This window comes from Globicephala melas, chromosome 9 (assembly GCF_963455315.2).
Source record: "Globicephala melas chromosome 9, mGloMel1.2, whole genome shotgun sequence".
In the NCBI taxonomy this organism is placed as follows: domain Eukaryota; kingdom Metazoa; phylum Chordata; class Mammalia; order Artiodactyla; family Delphinidae; genus Globicephala; species Globicephala melas.
Genome location: NC_083322.1, coordinates 27448695 through 27468685, shown reverse-complemented (window position 1 = coordinate 27468685; position 19991 = coordinate 27448695). Strand labels below are relative to the sequence as shown.

Sequence of the window (19991 nt, the reverse complement as noted above, 5' to 3'; positions counted from 1 at the left end):
AGACCCTGAGCTCACCTCTTCCCATGGGTACAACAAAATTGCAACCATTTACAGAGCAACTATCCATGATAGCAATCTGAAGACTAACAGAAAGGATCTTCCACAGCTAAAGATATAAAGAAGGGACCACCACGAGATGGAGTAGGAGGGGTGAAGACATAGTACATCAAGACCCATACCACCAGGTAGCTGATCTATAAACAGGAGAATAATTACAATTATAGAGGTTCTCCCCAAGGAGTAAAGGAATCCAAGCCCCACATTGGGTTCTGCAGCAGGAATTTGAGCCCCCAGAGCATTTGGCTTTGAAAGCCAGTGGGACTTACTTTCAGGGGAACAAGAGGGTGGTGGGTAATGGAGACCCTACTCTTAAAGGGCACACACAAAATCTCACACACTCTGAGACCCATGACAGAAGCCATGAAAGGAACTTTGAAAGGAACATGGATCAGACCCACTTGCTGATCTTGGAGAGCCTCCAGGAGAGGCAGGAGGCAATTGAAACTCACCCTGGGGATGCAGACTCTGGCAATAGCTAGTTTGGAGAGCTCATCCCACCACAAGGACACTGGAGCTGGTAAGCACCATTTTGAAATCCTTTCTCTAGCTTATTAGTACCAGGATTGGCCCTGCCTACCAGCATGTGGGCACCAGTCCTGGGATGCCCTAAGCCAGGCAGCTAGCTAGGCAGGGACACAACCTCACCCACCAGCAGGCCAGCTGCCCTAGGACCCCCTGAGCCCATAGCTTCCCGGGGACCTGGCCCCACCCACCAGAAGGTCCAGCACCCAGCACCACCCAAAAGTGGGCCGGCATTATCCCCAGGACTCCTGGGGCTGCCTGCAGCTAGCCGTTGGACACAGTTCTGCCCAACAAGGGGCCAGCACTAGCCCTTGGATCCCCTGGATCTTGGCTTCACCCACTAGCTAGCTGATATCAAAACTGGGAGCCCCCCAGGGCCCCATAGCCAGAGACCCTGGGACCAGTTGCCCATCAGTGGGCAACACTAGCCTTGGGTCCCCCTGAGCCCCAAAACTGCTGACAAGTGGGCTGACACCAGCTCTGGGACCCCTCCCCTTGCAGCCAGAAACCCCAGGATCTGGTCTTCCCATCAGTGGACTGGCACTAGCCCCAGGACCTGGCCTCATTCACTGGTAGGTGGGAATCGCTCCAGGACTCCCTGGGCCCTGGCCCCACCCAACAGCAGGCCAACACCAGCTCTGGGACACCTTGGGTCCCTCAGCTAGCCATTACAGGATCTGGCCCCACCACCAGTGGTATATCACCAGCTCTGGGTCACTCCGGACACCATAGCCAGCCACCCCAGGAAAAAGCTCTGCCCACAAGTGGGCCAACAGTAGCCCCAGAAAACCTTGGGGCTATATACTAGTCATCTCATTACCTGGCCCCACTCACCTGAGGGCTGGCACCAGGACTCAGACTCCCCTGGCCATGCAGCCAGCTGTGCCAGGACCCAACTCTGCCCACCAGTGGCTGGCAGCCTTCACACGAGGCAGTGCATGATGACAAACCAGACCAGGGGCCAACAACACCCACCAGATCTCACACAGTAGTCAGACCACCACAATAGAAGGGCCCATGCAGCCCACAGAGAGGACACCACTAAAGCATATAGTTCTGGTGACCTGTACTGGGAAAACTATAAGACATTGATGAAAGAAATTGTAGATGACACAAACAAATGGAAAGATTCACCGTGTTCATAGATTGGAAGAATTTGTATTGTTAAAATGACCATACTACCCAATGAAATCTGCAGATTCAGTGCAATCCCTATCACAATACCAATAGCATTTTTCACAGAACTAGAACACATAATTTTAAAATTTGTATGGAAACACAGAAGACCCCAAATAACCAAAACGATCTTAAGAAGGAAGAACGAAACAGGAGGTATCATGCTCCCTGATTTCAAACCATACTACAAAGCTACAATTATCAAAGCAATATGGTACTGGCACAGAAACAGACACACAGATCAACAGAACAGATCAGAGAGCCTAGAAATGACCCCACACTTATACAGGCAATTAATCTATGACAAAGGAAACAAGAATATACAATGAGGAAAACACAGCCTCTTCAATAAATGGTATTGGGGAAACTAGACAGCTATATGCAAAAGAATCAAACTGGATTATTTTCTCAAATCATATACAAAAATAAGCTCGAATTAAAGACTTACATGTAAGACCTGAAACCATAAAACATCTAGGAGAAAACATAGGCAGTATGCTCTTTGATATTGATATTAGCAATATTTTTTTGGATATGTCTCCTCAGGTAAGGGAAGCAAAGCAAAAGTAAACAAATGGGACTACATCAAACTAAAAAGCTTTTTGCACAGCAAAGGGAACTGTCAATAAAATGAAAAAGCCTCCTACTGAATGGGAGAAGATATTTGCAAACAATGTATCTGACAAGTGTTTATATCTAAATTATGCAAAGAACTCATGCAATTCAACATCAAAGAAAACAAACAACCTAATTAAAAAATGCGCAGAGAACCTGAATAGACATTTTTCCAAAGAAGACATACAGATGGCCAACAGCTACATGAAAAGATGCTCAACATCTCTAATCATCAGGAAAATGCAAACCAAAACCACAATGTGATATCACCTCACACCTGTCAGAATGGCTATTATCAAAAAGACAACAAATAAAAAGTGTTGGTGAGGATGTGGAGAAAAGGGAACCCGTGTACAGTGTTGGTGGGAATGTAAATTGGTAGAGCCATTATGAAAAAAAGTGTGGAGAGTCCTCAAAAAACTAAAACTAGAACTACCATATGATCCAGCCATTCCCCTCCTGGGTATTTATCTGATGAAAATAAAAACATTAATTCAAAAAGATATATGTACACCTATGTTCATTGAGCATTACATACAGTAGCCAAAATATGGAAGCAACCTAAGTGTCCATCAACAGATGAATGGTGCCTATCATACAGATGAATGCGTGTGTGTGTGTGTGTGTGTGTGTGTGTGTGTGTATGTGTCTACACAGAGTCGAATATTATTCAGCCATAAGAAAGAATGAAATTTTGCCATTTATGACAACACGGATAGAGCTAAAGGGTATTATGCTAGGTGAAATAAGTCAGACAGACAAAGATAAATACTGTATGATTTCACTTATATGTAGAATCTAAAAAACAAATGAACAAACATAACCAAACAGAAACAGAGTAATAGACACAGAGAACAAACAGATGGTTACCACAGGGGAGGGGGTGGAGGGAGGAGAGAAATAGGTGAGGGAGATTAAGAGGTACAAACTTTCAGTTACAAAATAAATGATTCACAGGGAAAAAGTGTACAGTGTTGGAAACACCGCCAATAATTATATAATATCTTGGTATGATGACAGAAGACAACTAGACTTTACCATAGTGATCATGATCATACCTGTTGAAATGTATAGAAATATCGAATCACTATGCTGTGTAATAGGAACTAACATAGTGTTGTAGGTCAATTATACTTCAAAAACAAACAAACATAGAAAAAGAGATCAGATTTGTGGCTACCAGAGCTGGGGCTGGGTGGGTGGGAATGTGGGGGGAAGGGGAATTAGATGAAGGCAGTCAAAAGATACAAAATTCCAGTTAAAAGATAAATAAGTACTAGGGAATAATGTATAATATGATAAAGATAATTAACACTGCTGTACATTGTAAATGAAAATTATTAAGAGAATAAATCTTAAGAGTTCTCACCACAAGGAAATAAAAATTTTTGTATTGCTTTAATGTATCTACATGAGATGAGGGATGTTCACTAAACCTATTGTGGTAATTATTTCATAATGTATGTATAAGTCAAACCATTATGCTGTATGCCTTAAACTTATACGGTGCTGTATGTAATTATATCTCAATAAAACTGGGGAAAAAAGACATGTATTTTGTAACTATGAATGGTGATGGATGTTACCTAGACTTATTGTGGTGATAATTTTGCAATACAGTCGTCCTTGGGTATCCTGGGGACTGGTTCCAGGAACTCTGTGGATTGCAAAATCCAGGAATGTTCAAGTCCCTTACATAAAATGGCATAGTATTTGCATATAACCTACACACATCTTCCTGTATACTTTAAATCACCTATAGGTTACTTATAATACATAATACAATGTAAATGCTCTATAAATAACTGAAAATACATAAATTGTTGGCAGAGTGTGGCAAATTCAAGTTTTGCTTTTTGAAAATTTCTGGAATGTTTTTTCAAATATTTTCATTACTCAGAAATGTGGAACCCGTGGATATGGACACTAGACTGTATATACAAATATCAAACAATTATGCTATACACCTGAAACTAATATAATGTTATATGTCAATTATATCTAAGTTTTTTTAAAAATTAGAAAAATGAAAAGACATACATTTTGAAGAGGAGAGAAAGAACTTACAGACTTTGTAAATACCCTAAGAAAAAGGAAGGAAGAAAGAAGTTCTCTTATCTACAACAGGAAGAATTAGGCCTCTTATTTTTAATTTGTATTTGTCCTTAGAGGTACAATATTCCAATGTTTAATTTGCATCAGACTTGTTTTGGCCAGATTCCTTTTCCTCTAGATGCTTGGATTTTCACTTCCTAACTTTGCTTCCTCCACTTCCCTGCCAGCAAACTCATTTCTCCATTCATTAATACATTCTTCCTTTAAATACCTTGCTATGTCATTCAATCAGGTTACAAGTAGCCAGGGGAGCCATTTGCCTCTTTGAGACAAATTTGCTTATTGCTGCTTAATACATTGATTTCAAAGTTTGGCTCTTAAAGCAAACTCATTTCCCCTTCTTCCAAGTTTTTGAGAGGCACTCTTTGTAGCTCTACATAGAAAATGTAACAACCAGAGTTTACCTGGAGTAGTATTCCCGGAGCAGGCGCTCAGCAACTATTGCTGATTGATTGAGAAACCTCGTTAACTGAAAGGCTGGCATTGCTTTCATTCCAGTTCAACTGGTTTCTGTATTAAGCTGGGGACTAACAATTACAGGAATGGTTTCCATTTCCCTTTGCTGTTAAAGAAACCGGCAGAATTAAGCAATCAGTGACATTATCAAAACAATGACCATATCTAAAATGGAAACATTCCAATTGGCTTGTGAATCATTTATTCAACCTCTTGAGATTTACCTCTGCTTGTATAATCACTTTGTTGTGAAAATCTAGAATAGAAAAAAATCTTGAGGTTGAACTAGGACTAGTGACTTATTCGTCTTTTCTTTTCCAATTTGTACATCCAGCTACTTTAACATGTTCATTGCTGTGGGTTCTGTTATTGCCTTTGGCACTGTGAGGCATACTCAAATGAACATGAAACCTTTGCCTTAGTTCCCTTAGGGCTTGATTTGTCCAAAATTACCTTCGGAGGCAGCTCTGCTGATCCATGTCCAATGATTTAATAAGGAACAATCACCATTCTTAAGAGTAAGAAACTTTCAGCTGCTGAGTTAGTCGTGCTTCTTGCTTCTGAGGCATCTTCCTCCAAATAAATCTATAAAATCTTGCCCAATCCTCGCCCGGGTGCGACTTCTCTGGCCCCTTTCTCTCGGACCAGTGAACCTCGCCTGGGAGCGCTCCCTAATAAAGCTCACTTGAAGCTTTCCTCTGTTTCGCGGTGCCGTTTGTTAAGATCCGACCTTACACAAATGTGGCAGAGATGTTTCACAGGGAACATAGCGTTCCCTTTTTGGAGATTACAAAAGGTCATGGTCTCAAAGTGGAAAAGACAAAGGTCTCATAAAATCCAAGGGACCTGAGAATGGATCCATGTCTACCAATTATCAGATCTGTGAGTTTACGTATGTTATTAATCTCTTTGAGCCCTAATCTCATCATTTCGTCATACATATATTTTACCTGGTGGTCACTACATACAACACTTCAATATGGTTTATAATAGAATGTTACAGAAAACATACAAAACAGCTGTCACATAGCAGATGTTCAATAAAGGATAGTGATTATTATCTTTCTATCCAGGGTTCTATAGCATCCTGTTTAGGGTTCACTGAAAGAATGACAATTATGATTCGTTTGGCACTATTCTCCTGGACTCAAATGCGTGATTTCTGTACCTCGTGTTAGTGCAACACGTTTTAATGATGAGCTCTAATCTATTCCTAACACACCATCCTTTTCCTGCAAAAGCATCCAAATCATGTGTTAGTCAGATCAGAGAAACAATCCCAACAAAATATGTAACCAGACTTCCATAAAAAATTTTCATTATATATTTGTCATTAGATAGTGCAGCTCTGTTTTCACTCAAACCCTAATACCAGACAATAAGATTATTCCCATGGCATATCTGAATAATTGGGAAGCATGACATACTAAAAATGCCAATTTCTTAAACAGAAAAAGGAAAAATGAGGTTTTTCTAATCAAGAATCTTGAGAGATAAAGAAACATAGAATTTTGGTAGTGATAGAGCTTTTGATACTTTAGAGCTCATCTTATTCAATTATTTCTCTCCCTGCCCTTCCCCCACATTTTTAGAACAAGAAAACTCATGTCCATAGATATTAAATAATTATTTTATTTTTTAAAAATTTTTGGCTGTGTTGGGTCTTTGTTATTACGCGCAGGCTTTCTCTAGTTGCGGTGAGCGGGGGCTACTCTTCTTTGCAGTGCACAGACTTCTCATTGTGGTGGCTTCTCTTGTTGCAGAGCATGGGCTCTAGGCGCATGGGCTTCAGTATTTGTGGCACGTGGGCTCAGTAGTTGTGGCACACAGGCTTAGTTGCTTCGCAGCATGCGGGATCTTCCCGGACCAGGGATCGAACCCGTGTCCCCTGCATTGCAGGCAGATTCTTAACCACTGTGCCACCAGGGAAGTCCCGATATTAAATAATTTTGTTGTGATATTGCGAGACCAAATCTAAGATTTTTGACACTTTATCATGGTGGCCATTTTCTTCATTGTATTTGCATACAGAGCTTCAAGTGGAAGAGATAAGAATTAGCAAATTTTCAAAACTTCAATTTTCATTCCCATTTTTCCATGCTTATATAGATTTTTGAAAATAAAACATGTGGTGACTATTTGCTGCTTTTCCCTGCTCAAAAGGTATGACCTTTCTTCTGGTAAAAGAATAAATTTTTCCCGGGGGGCATCCATTCCACCCTTACTCTTGGTTCATGTGATGAGATGGACCAAATCCCCTCAATAAAAGTTAAATGTGTGAAATAATGAAATAAACTGTATTTTATTAATCAGCAATGCATTTATACATTATAAAAATAGCAATACATAGATGGAGAAGGCATATTATTTATGCTGTCTAAAGATAATTTTGGTGTCTATATGTATTTTTGGCCTCAAGTTTCCCAAAGATTCCCAGCTGCAGTGCCAAACAAATGGTAGCTATTCTCAAGATACTAAAAAGCAGCGGAAGGCATTTTGCAGAGCATTTTGCACAGAAGTAAACAATAAGGACTGGAAGGAGTAAGATGGAACCTTGGGATCCCCTAGTGTCCTCTTGTACTATCATGTTCATTAGAATTAATGGAACACTACAGCATATCCATCCAGGCAGGATCATCACATGTTCACTACTCTAATGAATGAAGTTTGGTTCTCCTCGCCAGTCAAAAAGTGTTAATGAGCTGAGGTGGCTGAGGACAAAGGGAATAGTGTGGAAGGATGGAAGTTATACCAACTATGGTCTTTCATTTGTAGAAATGAAAATGGTATTTAAAGTATTATCAAGTTTTATTTCCCCCACTTCGTCTAGTATTTTATATAGGGCTTGTGGCTGGTGGTTATTCTTAGAATTTAGCTGATAAATTATAGAATATCAAATCAGCATTGTAACTATGCATGGTGATGGATACTAGCTAGACTTATTGTGTTGTTCATTATGCAATATATACAAATATAAAATTATGTTGTATACCTGAAACTAATATAATGTTATACGTTAGTTTATCTTAATTTAAGAAAATTTAAAAAACAAAACCAGCATTGTGAGTAATCCAGGGGAGAAGAGCATGTGGCCTAGGAATATAGAAATTGGAGTTGGATGCAGTAACTGATGAAATTTATGGATCATTCCTTTTTAGGGAGTGTAGGGGAGAAAGAATTTTCCTTTACCCTTAAAAGGTTCTTTTGGCTGGTCTAATAATCAATTGACATGAGACAGATTAACAGGAAAAAAACCAAATTTTATTTTATTTCAAGACAGAAGAGTTAAATGAGGGATGTATGCTATCCTGAGTCAAGGAATGGGAAAAGGGCCTAGGGTTTCAAAGGGGAGGAAGGCAATTCACAGGACAATAAGAAGAGCAGATGTATAGTAATCTGATGTTTGCCCTGAAACACAGATGGATCACTCAGATAAAATTTATCTCTGGTAATAATTCTCATTCTGGGAAAGACCCCCAATTTAAATCCTTCTAGGTAGTTAAGGGAGGAGCAGAAGTTTCGCTTGAGCCCACGGGGTCTCAGGTGCCTTTAGCTCAAAATATTCCACATGCTAATGTGGCACTTTGTGGGGAGGCTCATTCTGAACCCCTTTAGGGAGCAAATGAACACATTTTATTTTGCTTTGCCTTTACTGAAGCAGCATTCTTCTGCTGGAGTGAGAGAATTAATATTTGGAACCTTAGCATGCTGTTGGTGGGCAATCAAAGGATGGGATCTAGAGGATATTCATCAGATGGAGCTGTCCAACATCTCTGAACATTCTTCTTACTTTTCAGTAATTTTCAACATTGTAAATTAAGCCCTCCCAAGAAGCAAGTAAATTCACATAGCCAGATTTACTTTCATCTAGGGTACAGGCATGTGGTATACAAGTCTAGATTGAAGATATTTTCCACGGTTTTCTGGCTTCCAGGATAATTTGTCATTCGTTTTTCAGATAATTTTTCTTTCTCTTGCTGCTTAAATTTTGAGTTTATGTGTATGTGTGGTGTGTTGGTATTTTGTGTTTCACTACACTTTAGTGTGTATTGGTTTTTATTTATCCTCATTTGGATTTCTTGTGATTCTTCAAACTGAACATTCTAGTTTTTCATCAGTTTTAGTAAATGATTAACCGTTACCTTTTCCAATATTAGTTCTCCCTGATTCTCTCCATTCTATCCTTCTGGAATACTATTTTTTATATATTAGCACGTGTCATTCTACCTTCTGCATCTTTTAATCCCTCATCTTTTTCTTCTGATTTTATCAACATTTCTTTGGATCTGTCTTCCAGTTATCACCTTATTCCTCATTTCTGTTTAATTAGCTACTTAGTCCTTCCATTCAGGTTTGCTAATGTAAATACGATTGGATTATTACATTTTAAAAATACACAAATCATAAGAGTGGCTTAATGTGTTTTCACAAATTGAACACACCCACTTACCCTGCACATTACCAGCACCTCAGGAGGCCTCTTTATGCCCCATCCAGCCCCTCTTCCCATTCTAAGGGCAACCAATATCCTGACTTAATAGAATTGGTTAGTTTTGTCTGTTGTTTGACTTTCTATGAATAGGATCTTAGCATATATTCTTTTGGTTATGGCTTCTTTCTTTCAACAGTATATTTGTGCTGTTGCATGAAATTGTAGTTTGATCACTGTCATTGCTCTGTAGTGCTCCTTTTAAAAAAATATACCACAATTTATTTATCAATTTTACTGCAAATAGACATTTATATTTATCCAGTTTAGGGCTATTAAAACAGCATTGCTCGGAACTAGATCCTGCATGCTGCAACGAAGATCCCATGGGCCACAACTAAAGATCCCACGTGCCACAACTTAAGATCCTGCTGTCTCAACTAAAGATCCCGTTGTCAGAACTGAAGATCACGCGTGCCACAACTAAAGATCCCGCGTGGCAACGAAGATCCCACATGCAGCAATGAAGATCCCACGTGCCACAACTAAGGCCCCGCACAGCCAAATAAGTAAATTAATTAAATAAATATTTTAAAAAAGAAAAAAAAAACTGAAAAAATAAAAGAAGAAACGCAGTGTGCCATCCTAAGATTCGGGACTTACTCCTGTAGAAATTGAGTAACTATGCAGGCTTCTCTGCATGAGTATTTGTGGATCCTGATGATTTCTATTCTGGATTGAACAACTCTGTCAAGCTCCCTTTGGGGCTTTTGAATCTTTATACATAGATCCTTTTTTAAATAAAAAACTAAAAATGAAAAAAAAAAAAACAGCATTGCTATGCATGTTCTTGTATATGTTCTTCATATTAACATTTAAAACATTGTGGGAACACATCTAGGAATAGAAGCTTGATAACGTGTGTGTAAATTCCACATTAGTAGGTATTGCTAATTTTTCAAAGTGATTAATATCAATGTAAATGTCTACTGCAGTGTATGACAGTTCCAATTGTTCCACATCCTTGTCATCTTTGTCTGTTCTTTTCATGTTGACATTTTCATGGAGTTGGTAGTGCAATAAAATTGAACACATTTTAATACATTTATTAGCCATTTCGATTTCCTCTTTTTGTAATGCCTGTTTCAGTTTATGGCTCAATATTTTCTTGGGTTGTCTTTTTTTTTTATGGATTTGCTTGAGTTCCTAAATATCTTGGATACAAGCCCCTGACAGTTATATAAACTGCAAATATCATTTCCCAGTAATGTTTTCATATCCTATAATGGTGTCTTCTGATGATCGCAAGTTCTTAATTTTAAAGCAGTCCAACAAATCCATTTTTAATTGCTACTGCTCTTTGTGTCCTGTACAACAAATAGTTGCCTATCCCAAAATATTTACTAAAGATACTGTCTACTATGTTTTTCTATTTGCTTTATTTATTTACCTTTCACACTTGCCCTTGACAAATCTCAATTTTTGTATAGCGTATGAAGTAGGGAGTCAAGGTCCTTTAAAAAATTTATACAGATATCCAATTACTGCAGAACCACTTCCTGAAAAGCTATTCATTTCCCACGGAACTGCTGTGGTGCCTTGGCTATTTGATTCCCTTGTTCCATTTATTTGTCCTTGCACTAATGCCACAGTTTTAATTATTGTGGCATGATAATAAATGTTGAAATATTATAGTTTAAGTCCTCCAAATTTGTTTTTCTTCAAGTTTGTCTTGTCTATTCAAGTTTCTTTGAATTTTTATATAACTCTTAGGAGCGTCTTGCCAGTTTACACTCTGACAAACGCTCACACACCTTTCTGGATTTTTGGTTGGGATTGCATTGAAACCATGGTTGATTTGGGGATAATTGATGTCCTAAAAATATTAAGGCTCCCAACCTATAAACGTGGTGAATGCTATATTAATTACTTGATTTTTCTTAATAAAGTTTTGAAATTTTCATTGTAGAGGATTTTCGTATTTTCTATTAGATTTACTTTTAGGTATTTGATGCTGTTGCAAATGATGTTCATTTAATATTTTACTTTCTACTGATTTATTGCCAGTATACAGAAAAAACTTGATTTTTGTGTATTAACCTTGTTAATCCTGCCATTTTGCCAAACCCATTAGTTCTAACAGTTTTCCTGTATATTTTTTGTGGATTAAAAAAATACACACACACGTCACATGCAAATAAAGTTTTGCTTCCTCTTTTTCGATCTTTGTACCTTTTATTTCTTTTACTTGTCTTGTTACACATGCCAGGACTTCTAGTACAATGTTGAATAGACGTGGTGAGAGAGGGCATTTGAATCTTATTCCTGGCTTCAGGGTGAAAGCATTTACTCTTTCATCATCAAGTACAATGTTAGCTATGGGTTTTTCATAGACAACCATTATAAGCTTAAGAACATTCCTTTCTAGTCCCAGTATGCTAACAGCTTTTTAAAATCATGAGAAGGTATTGAATTTTATCAGATACCTTTTTGACACCTCTTAAAATGATCATCTTTTCTCCTTCATTCTGTTAATGTAGAAAATTACACTGATTAATTTTTAATGTTTACCCAACTTTGCACTCCTGGGATAAACCCCAGTTAGTTATGATGCCTTATTCTTCTCATATATGCCTATATTTAACAATTTTTAAAAGGATTTTTGCATCTAGAGAGTGGTCAGTAGTTTCTCTTTCTTGTAATATCTATGTTGGCATAAAGTGAAATGGGAAGTATTTACTCTTCTTCTACTCTTTTAAAAAGTTTATCTAAAATTGGTGACTCCCCTGGCAGTCCAGTGGTTAAGAATCCATGCTTCCACTGCAGGGGGCACGGGTTCGATCCCTGGTTGGGGAACTAAGATCCCGCATACTACAGTGTGGCCGCCCCCCCCGCAAAAAGCACAAAAAGCTCTTAGAATAAAATTGGCATTATTTCTTACCTAAATGTATGGAAATTTTCTCTGGTGAAGCTTTTGAAGAATGTGCTTTTCTTTGTTTTATAAAAATAATTAAATAATTGATTCAATTTCTTCAATAGATTTAGGAGTATTTAATTTTTTCTGTTCTTTTTTAAACAAATAATTGCATATATTTAAGGAATACAATGGATGTTTTGATATATGCATACATTGTGAAATGATTACCACAATCAAGCCAATTAACATATCCATCACCTCACATAGTTACCATTTATTTTTGACTTTCTGGTCTTATATTCATTTTGGTACTGTTGAAATACAATGTGTTTGAACAAAAATATTACCAACTGAATTTTTCATTTTTGTTCAACTGAAACATACAAAATTGCTTCTAAATTCACAAACTAAATTATATTTAGGGCTAAACAAAGCTAATTAAAAGACTTTTTAGTAGGACACAAGCTGCCAAAATAGCAAATTTCCCCTGAATTTGTTCATTTATCTGTTGAGTGGTTCCTATGATTTCTCTATAGTGCTTTCATTCATTTTGAAAGTATTTTTAGACTGTGTATTTGGCATAAACATAAAATTTAGAAGTAACATAAAATTTACTTTTACCATATTTACTTGTTATTAAGGCATTTTCTTTCTGTTTCAAACCGACTCTTTTATATTCTGCCTTATCTTACTAGGGCTGGGACTCTGCAAATCACGTTTCTGTTTTGCCAGTTGTCTCCCTGTTAGACTTTGACAATGGAGAATTCTAAAGAAAGACTGGAGGCCTGGAGAAGGAAAAAGGGACATGTTCTTTCCTGTTTTGCTTCCTGTGACTGTCAACATCATATGAGCAATGATTTTTCACCTGGGCAGTAGGTACAGTAGCAGTTGGTTCTAGTTTCCACTTCTCCTCCCAAAATTTAAAAAACCTGTCTCATTTTGCCTTCTCAGAGACCAGCACCAGTTGGCTGGTATCCTTTCCTCACATATCTGAGTCCCAGCTCCCTGACACCTATCCTCTAGGATTTTGAGTTACAAGCCCCAGCCAGGCAATCTGTCCTCAAACTACTATTTCTTCTAGTATTCCCACTCTCTTCCCTTTATTATCCCAGCCCTAGGGGTGGTAGATTCCTCTACCATACTTCAGTGTTCTCTTTTTTGTCTTTTCAGCTCTCCAGTATCTAAATCAACTCTATTACATTCTCTTGTTAAAATAGTTGGTGTGATTTCTATTTTTTCTGAAGTGATAGACCATTTCTTAATCTATGCTTTTTCTTTGCAAATAACAGAAACTTACTTAAACTGGTTAAGAACAAAACAGACCATATAGGTTTCTCCTGGAATCCTGGGACAGGAAGTACAATCAGGCCTGGTCAGCTTTAGAAAACAGCCTGAAACTAAGATTAGTCCTTTTGGGCTTCCCTGGTGGCACAGTGATTGAGAGTCCGCCTGCCGATGCAGGGGACACGGGTTCGTGCCCCGGTCCGGGAAGATCCCACATGCCACGGAGCGGCTGGGCCCGTGAGCCATGGCCGCTGAACCTGCGTGTCCGGAACCTGTGCTCCACAACGGGAGAGGCCACAACAGTGAGAGGCCCGCATACCGGACCAAAAAAAAAAAAAAAAAAGATTAGTCCTTTTTGTCTTTCTAAAGGTACTCTATGGTCTCCCACCTTCTCTACTCTTTCTAGCTCTCTCAGTAAACCTATTTTCTCTACCTTTGGCTCTGGGATCAGTATGAATTCCAGTTCCAGAAGAGGAAGAGACCCTGAATGGCTTTGTTTGCACAAATGTACTCACTTCGTACCACCAGCATTAGCCATTATAAATACAGCTATGGGCTCTACCACTGAGGTGAAGAAAAATATTTGTCAGAGATGAGGACATTGTGCTGAGTGTATGGCTCGAAGAGTTTCTAATACATTTTCTGATTTTCCTTCATTAGAAAGGATCACCGCTTAAGGAGATTTTCTTTTTTTGGATGATATACTTAAGGCATATTCCATTTATATATAATAATTATTAGATTACTTTAAAAAACTTTAAGTACATATTCACTGAACAAAATTATAAATATAGATGAACCAACGTAAAAAATATAGATATTACACAAATTCCCACCACACAGGTATGTAATTTGGGGAATATATTTACATGCACTGATATTTATATTCTTTTCAAAAAATGGGTTTTCACATAAGCAATAATTTTAAATAATTTTATGTCAATAAACATGTTTCTAGAACATCATTTTAAAAGGTTAGCCAATAATTTAAGAAACACAGTTACTTCCTTCACCCAGATTATTGGACACTTACAGCCTTTAATTATACAGTTAATTTTTGCAGATACATTATTTTCTCAGAACAACTTTTTAGCAGAGGTATTTCTGACTTGATAAACATGTATTTCAAGATATTTGGTATGCATTTTTTAATTGCCAGAAAGTTTGTGTACCTCTCATCCAACTGCCAAGAAGGCTGTATCAATTAACGTTGCCTCCATCAATGTAAGGGATTACCTGTTTTTTTCTCGGTACAATCGTTGTTACCAACTTTTAAAGTATGACAAATTGAGAGGTAAAACCCTCTGATATCACATTATTATTTTAATGTACACTTTAGTTTTAAATATTTATTGGAAGATTTTTAACATTTGTTGGTCATGTGTGTGTGTGGGTTGTTCCCTTTCTATAGAGTTGTTCTTTCATTTGTAACAGTTGAAAAGAGTTTATTAAACTTCCATTTTAGGTTTTAGTGTTTGATTCTTGGACCTATAAACTTCTTAAGTTCATATTACACTTATATTGTAAGTACCAGTGAAGTTTAAGCTAATATCTCTGCCTCATCTCAATCTCTTATTTTATTTTAAAAAAAAAGTCTATCACTGAAATAGGTATTCATTAACCTATCAGGAATTGTATATTAAACTGCTCTAATTTGGTCAAAAGTTAAAATAGTTTTTAAATAAATAGCACTAAAAATAATAAATCCATGAAAAGAGTAATTGAATTATTTATAAAACTTACCTACTTAAGATTCAATGAACTATGTATATTTACTAAGTTGATTACAAGATGTGTTAGTGAATGATAATGACTTAAAACATTATTTATTCCAAGTATCACATCTGAATTTTAATAGGAGATTAAGGGACATGAAATGTTTTAATTTTAAAAGAGTGGAAAGTTCAGTAAGTAAGGAATATTCGGGGTGCTTATATATTCTCCACAGTTTAAATGATATCAGCAGTTATTCACCAACCTCACGGGCAGATGACAATTTAGTAAGGAACTGCCTAAACTACAAACATAGAAGATGAAAACAAACATGAGCAAAAGCAAAGTAAAATTCTATAGAACACGAAATAACAGATTAACCTTACAGTTAAAAGAATTCAAAATGCAAGGGAAACATTTAATCTCATGCAATTACTGGAAGAGTATTGCAAAGTTATAATTCACAGTTTGTACTCATTGGATTCTCATATTTAGATTCACATCACATGATCTCCTGTAATTTGCAACGCTTTTACCATTTCCCAAGTACATATGGGTGAGAAGACATGAATGATAAAAATTTTTTTTAAATATTCTAGACTTCTTAGGAAAAAATCACCCTGAAACATTCGGATTCTCTTTTGTTATATATCTTTCAATTCTGTGTTGTGGGAAACAGCAGAAGAATGACACATATTAATGTTTAATATGTAAAACTTATCCTGATACTACTTGAAAGGAAGAACTCTGGGTCTGTAGTGTCAAAGGCTCTGATTTATTTCTTACAGGGATCTGAGTAGTCTAATGAAACAACCTCAGAACTCAATGACAATGAAAGAAGTCTGCGAAGGCCTGAGGCTGGTATTGATTCCACGGAGACAGGTGATGTGACAATATAACACAGGGAGCAAAGCACATTGCTCCATTAGGGAGGAATCTGTATGAGTTAAGTACATGTTCAATGGTGACGTCAGCGTCATCGCTAATAAGACGTCCTTTGTTGTATCCCCCATCCTAACAACAACAACTTGACATCAATCCACAGGCAAAAGTGACTTTGTACACATTCAGCAGTGGCCTGTGACCTGGCTCCAGCCTCTCTCGGCTGCAGCCTGGGAGTCCCGGGAGAACAGTGCCTTAGACAATCACCTGCGGATGAGAGAGCCTTTTATTTCCAGGTTTCCAGTGGAGAAGTTCAGCACACCACTGGAGCCAAACAATACAAGTCAGGATGCATTACAGAGGTTAAGAGGAACTTTACCTGTGTCACCTGCCCCCCGCCCCCCGCCAAAAAAAAGTGGCACAGCTTAGTGCCAAGCGGGAACTTTCTGGCCTGTGATTTCTCCCATAAGGGAAAGTGAGTGCATGAGTCAGAACTTAGCTTCCCCCCTGTGTGGGATGTTGCCAAAGAGGCACATTTCTCTCTCGTTCCCTACAGAGTACTGAGTCAGGAGCTACAGGACTAGGGGGAAGAGGGAGGCGAAGAGAGAGGACTCGAAGAGGGCAGTAAAGGGACTCGGGTCCTACTAAATGCATCACAGACTCCACCAAGAACCCCACCCATGAGGCACTGGGATGCCTCACCCACGGATCCCGCAACTGGCCCATGAGCACTCTCAGTGCTTATTAAAGAAAATGTGGTGCTCACTTCGGCAGCACATGTACTAAAACTGGAACGATACAGAGAAGATTAGCATGGCCCCTGCGCAAGGATGACACACAAATTCGTGAAGCGTTCCATGTTTTAGGCTCAAGAGGGAGGGGATATGGGGATATATGTATACGTATGTATAGCCGATTCACTTTGTTATACAGCAGAAACTAACATAACAATGTAAAGTAATTATACTCCAATAAAGATGTTAAAAAAATGTGGTTTACATTTTATTTACTATCTGTCTGCATGGTTTGAAGTAACATATTTATGGGACATTTATATTACCATGTGATGTTCACCAGTTGCCATTACTTTCAATAAACAACTCAGAAATAATTAAGTTAGTTCCTAAATTTCTAATTTGACTACTATGGACTCATAAAGGACTAATGTTTAATGAACACTTATAATACGTAGAAGATTTCCTGGGTTTGTGAGAATCTAAATATGTGTAAGTGTTGTCCTCTGCCTTCAAGTTGTTACTTAAAATAGAAGACTAAAACCAAGATTAGAAAAAACTAAAATCATGTATTATAAAGTCCAAGATTCAAAACAAATACTCTGATATCTTAATATGGAAACACACTAAATTATTTTTACTTAAAAGATTAGACCTTTCCCCACATTTAATTTTAGTTCAACATATAGTAAAAAATATAGCTGTAAGAACACCTTTCTTACACATCTTTTGCACATCAGTGATTCTCTCTCCATGCTTTACTGGCCTAAAGATGGATTAAAAGAGTTTCCCTAAAGTGCTTTGATTTGGAGTAACCTCATTGATTGTTTCCTTCCTGACACTACTTTGTGAAATTAGATTGGGACACGCTTTTCCCTGAAGAGCTCTACATCCGCAAATGTTTCTGACTACATGAAATCAGAGTGTGAAGGGTCACCATGTAGAGAAAAGTGGCCGGCTAGTCCCTATTGCCATAATGACAGAATAAGAGAATATGAGTTTAAACTGAAAGAGAAGAAGGGATTTGGCTTGCTTGTGGGGAAGGTCTTATTATTTAAACCCTCTGTCTTAGAGTAGCATGGATCTCCTGTTAATAATAAAAGCCAAGAGCTGCTTGAAACTTACTATGTGTCAGGCACTGTCCAAAGTCCTTTACCTGTGTTAACTCATTGACTATTTGCAGCAGTCCTATGAAACAGATATTGTTATTATCTCTGCTTAACAGATAGAGAAGAGTTAGTTAGGATTATAAACTTGGTGGGGGGGAAGAGAGAGAGAGAAATATGACCTATGCTCTCAACCACTCTGTTTTTGGGTCCTTTGTGCTGTCTTAGCTCTTAACTGACCCTAGCTTCTTTCATGCTTAGCCTTTCTGATCTATTTTCCAGAGCCCATCTTCCCATTCTTGCTGACAGACACTGCTTCTCCAAATCCTATATGCTGAATTATGTAGTTTTAATTAAATCTTCCACAGTATTTTAGAAGTATTACCCATTTAATCTTTTCAGGAGAGTTACATGTAGGGGAGAGATCACCTCTATTGCTTCCTAACAAATGATTCATAAGTTTTACATTGCTACCTAGCAGCAAAATTTCCCACTGATGCTTTATAAACACTTAATTATTAAACCTAGAAGAAATCAATTAAAAAGTATTTCAAAGAAAGCTTGGTAATGGAAATATCTAACAATCAATATAAGAAGACAAATGATTATGTTTAAGTTCTCTATTAAAGAAATGGTCTATTCTTGTTTGGCAAAGTTTTTTTCTTAAAATCTCACATAACCTAATACTGAGGGCTTAGACAAGCTTAGTTAAATGAACTTAATTTCTCATTAAAGATTATGGTGTGCTACCTCTCAATATGCACCCTCATTTCCAGCTATCATTTAGTTGTGTTTTGCATTATTTTCCCTGTTACCATCTGTCACTGGGCTACAATCTCATCAAGTTTCCAAGTCCAGCTGGTGTAGTCTTCTAATGGCTCCCATTCTAATGGCGTCTAACAGTGTAGAGGTGCTGATGATTGCGAATTACGGCCACTTTGCACAGAATCATTTCTGACACAGATTTTTTTCTTTTTTTTTCTTTTTTTTTTTTTGTGGTACGCGGGCCTCTCACTGTTGTGGTCTCTCCCGTTGCGGAGCACAGGCTCCGAACGCGCAGGCTCAGCGGCCATGGCTCACGGGCCCAGCCGCTACGCGGCATGTGGGATCTTCCCCGACCGGGGCACGAACCCGTGTCCCCTGCATCGGCAGGCAGACTCTCAACCACTGCGCCACCAGAGAAGCCCCAGATTTTTTTCTAATATTGATGTGACATGTAACATCTAAAACCCTTTTTGTTTTTCCTCTTAGGAGCTCTCTTCTCATTCTATGGGTATCTTGGCCCTATTCTGAAATGTTACACTTTAAAAGAAACTTAGTGCAAGATTATATGACCAGATTAAACTCTGAATAACTTCAAGTGACTCTGGATAAAGCAAAGCACACTAAGAATACATCTATTCCTGGGTTTTCTCTATATGGAATTCCTCAAAGCGTGATCCTCTACTATCTTCATCAGAAACACTGACAGTGTTTTTAAAAAATGGACGTACTGGTCTCCCTCTAGATCTATCCAGTCAAAACACCTAGGCACTGTGGATTGACATCTACACTTTAAATAAACATCACAGGTTAATATTACAAACTCATGTTTGAGAACCAACGTTTTGTTATTTAGATAGCACCTACCTCCAGAAGCAGTGATACCAGAGAGGAATAGTAGACAAGTACAGCTTTCAGACCCTTTGTAAGGAAATGAGCATCTAAGACACCATGGTTTATTCCAGGTGCATAAAATGAAATAGATACAGCACCCAGGGATCCAGCCATGGTTAGGTGCCCTGCATAATGTAAATTTATATGGTATGGACATAACGGTATGTCATCTGCTACTGAGATAGCTCGGTGCAAAATTCAGCCTAATTGGGGTGTTCCATATTGGATAGTCTCACTAATGGGTGGCTGCCCCAATAGTAGGTGGGTTTTTAGGCCTCGGTCTGAAATATCCTGGGTGAAAATGGGCCTTTGTTCTGGTTCTTCAT

At 38.0% G+C, this 19991-nt stretch overlaps 1 protein-coding gene and 1 non-coding gene across 2 annotated transcripts in view; one reads left to right on the top strand and one right to left on the bottom strand.

Annotated features, from left to right (window-relative positions):
* Positions 1-19779, bottom strand: part of LOC115853566 (testis-specific Y-encoded protein 1-like) — a 40353-nt gene extending 20574 nt beyond the window's left edge. Inside the window, 1 exon segment of the mRNA XM_030856992.2 lies at positions 19639-19779. Coding sequence (XP_030712852.2) covers positions 19639-19779 — 141 coding nt within the window.
* LOC115853950 (U6 spliceosomal RNA) lies at positions 16928-17034 on the top strand. The gene has a single exon (XR_004039795.1). It is a non-coding gene; the product is annotated as a U6 spliceosomal RNA (small nuclear RNA).
* Positions 19780-19991: the final 212 nt, after the last annotated feature.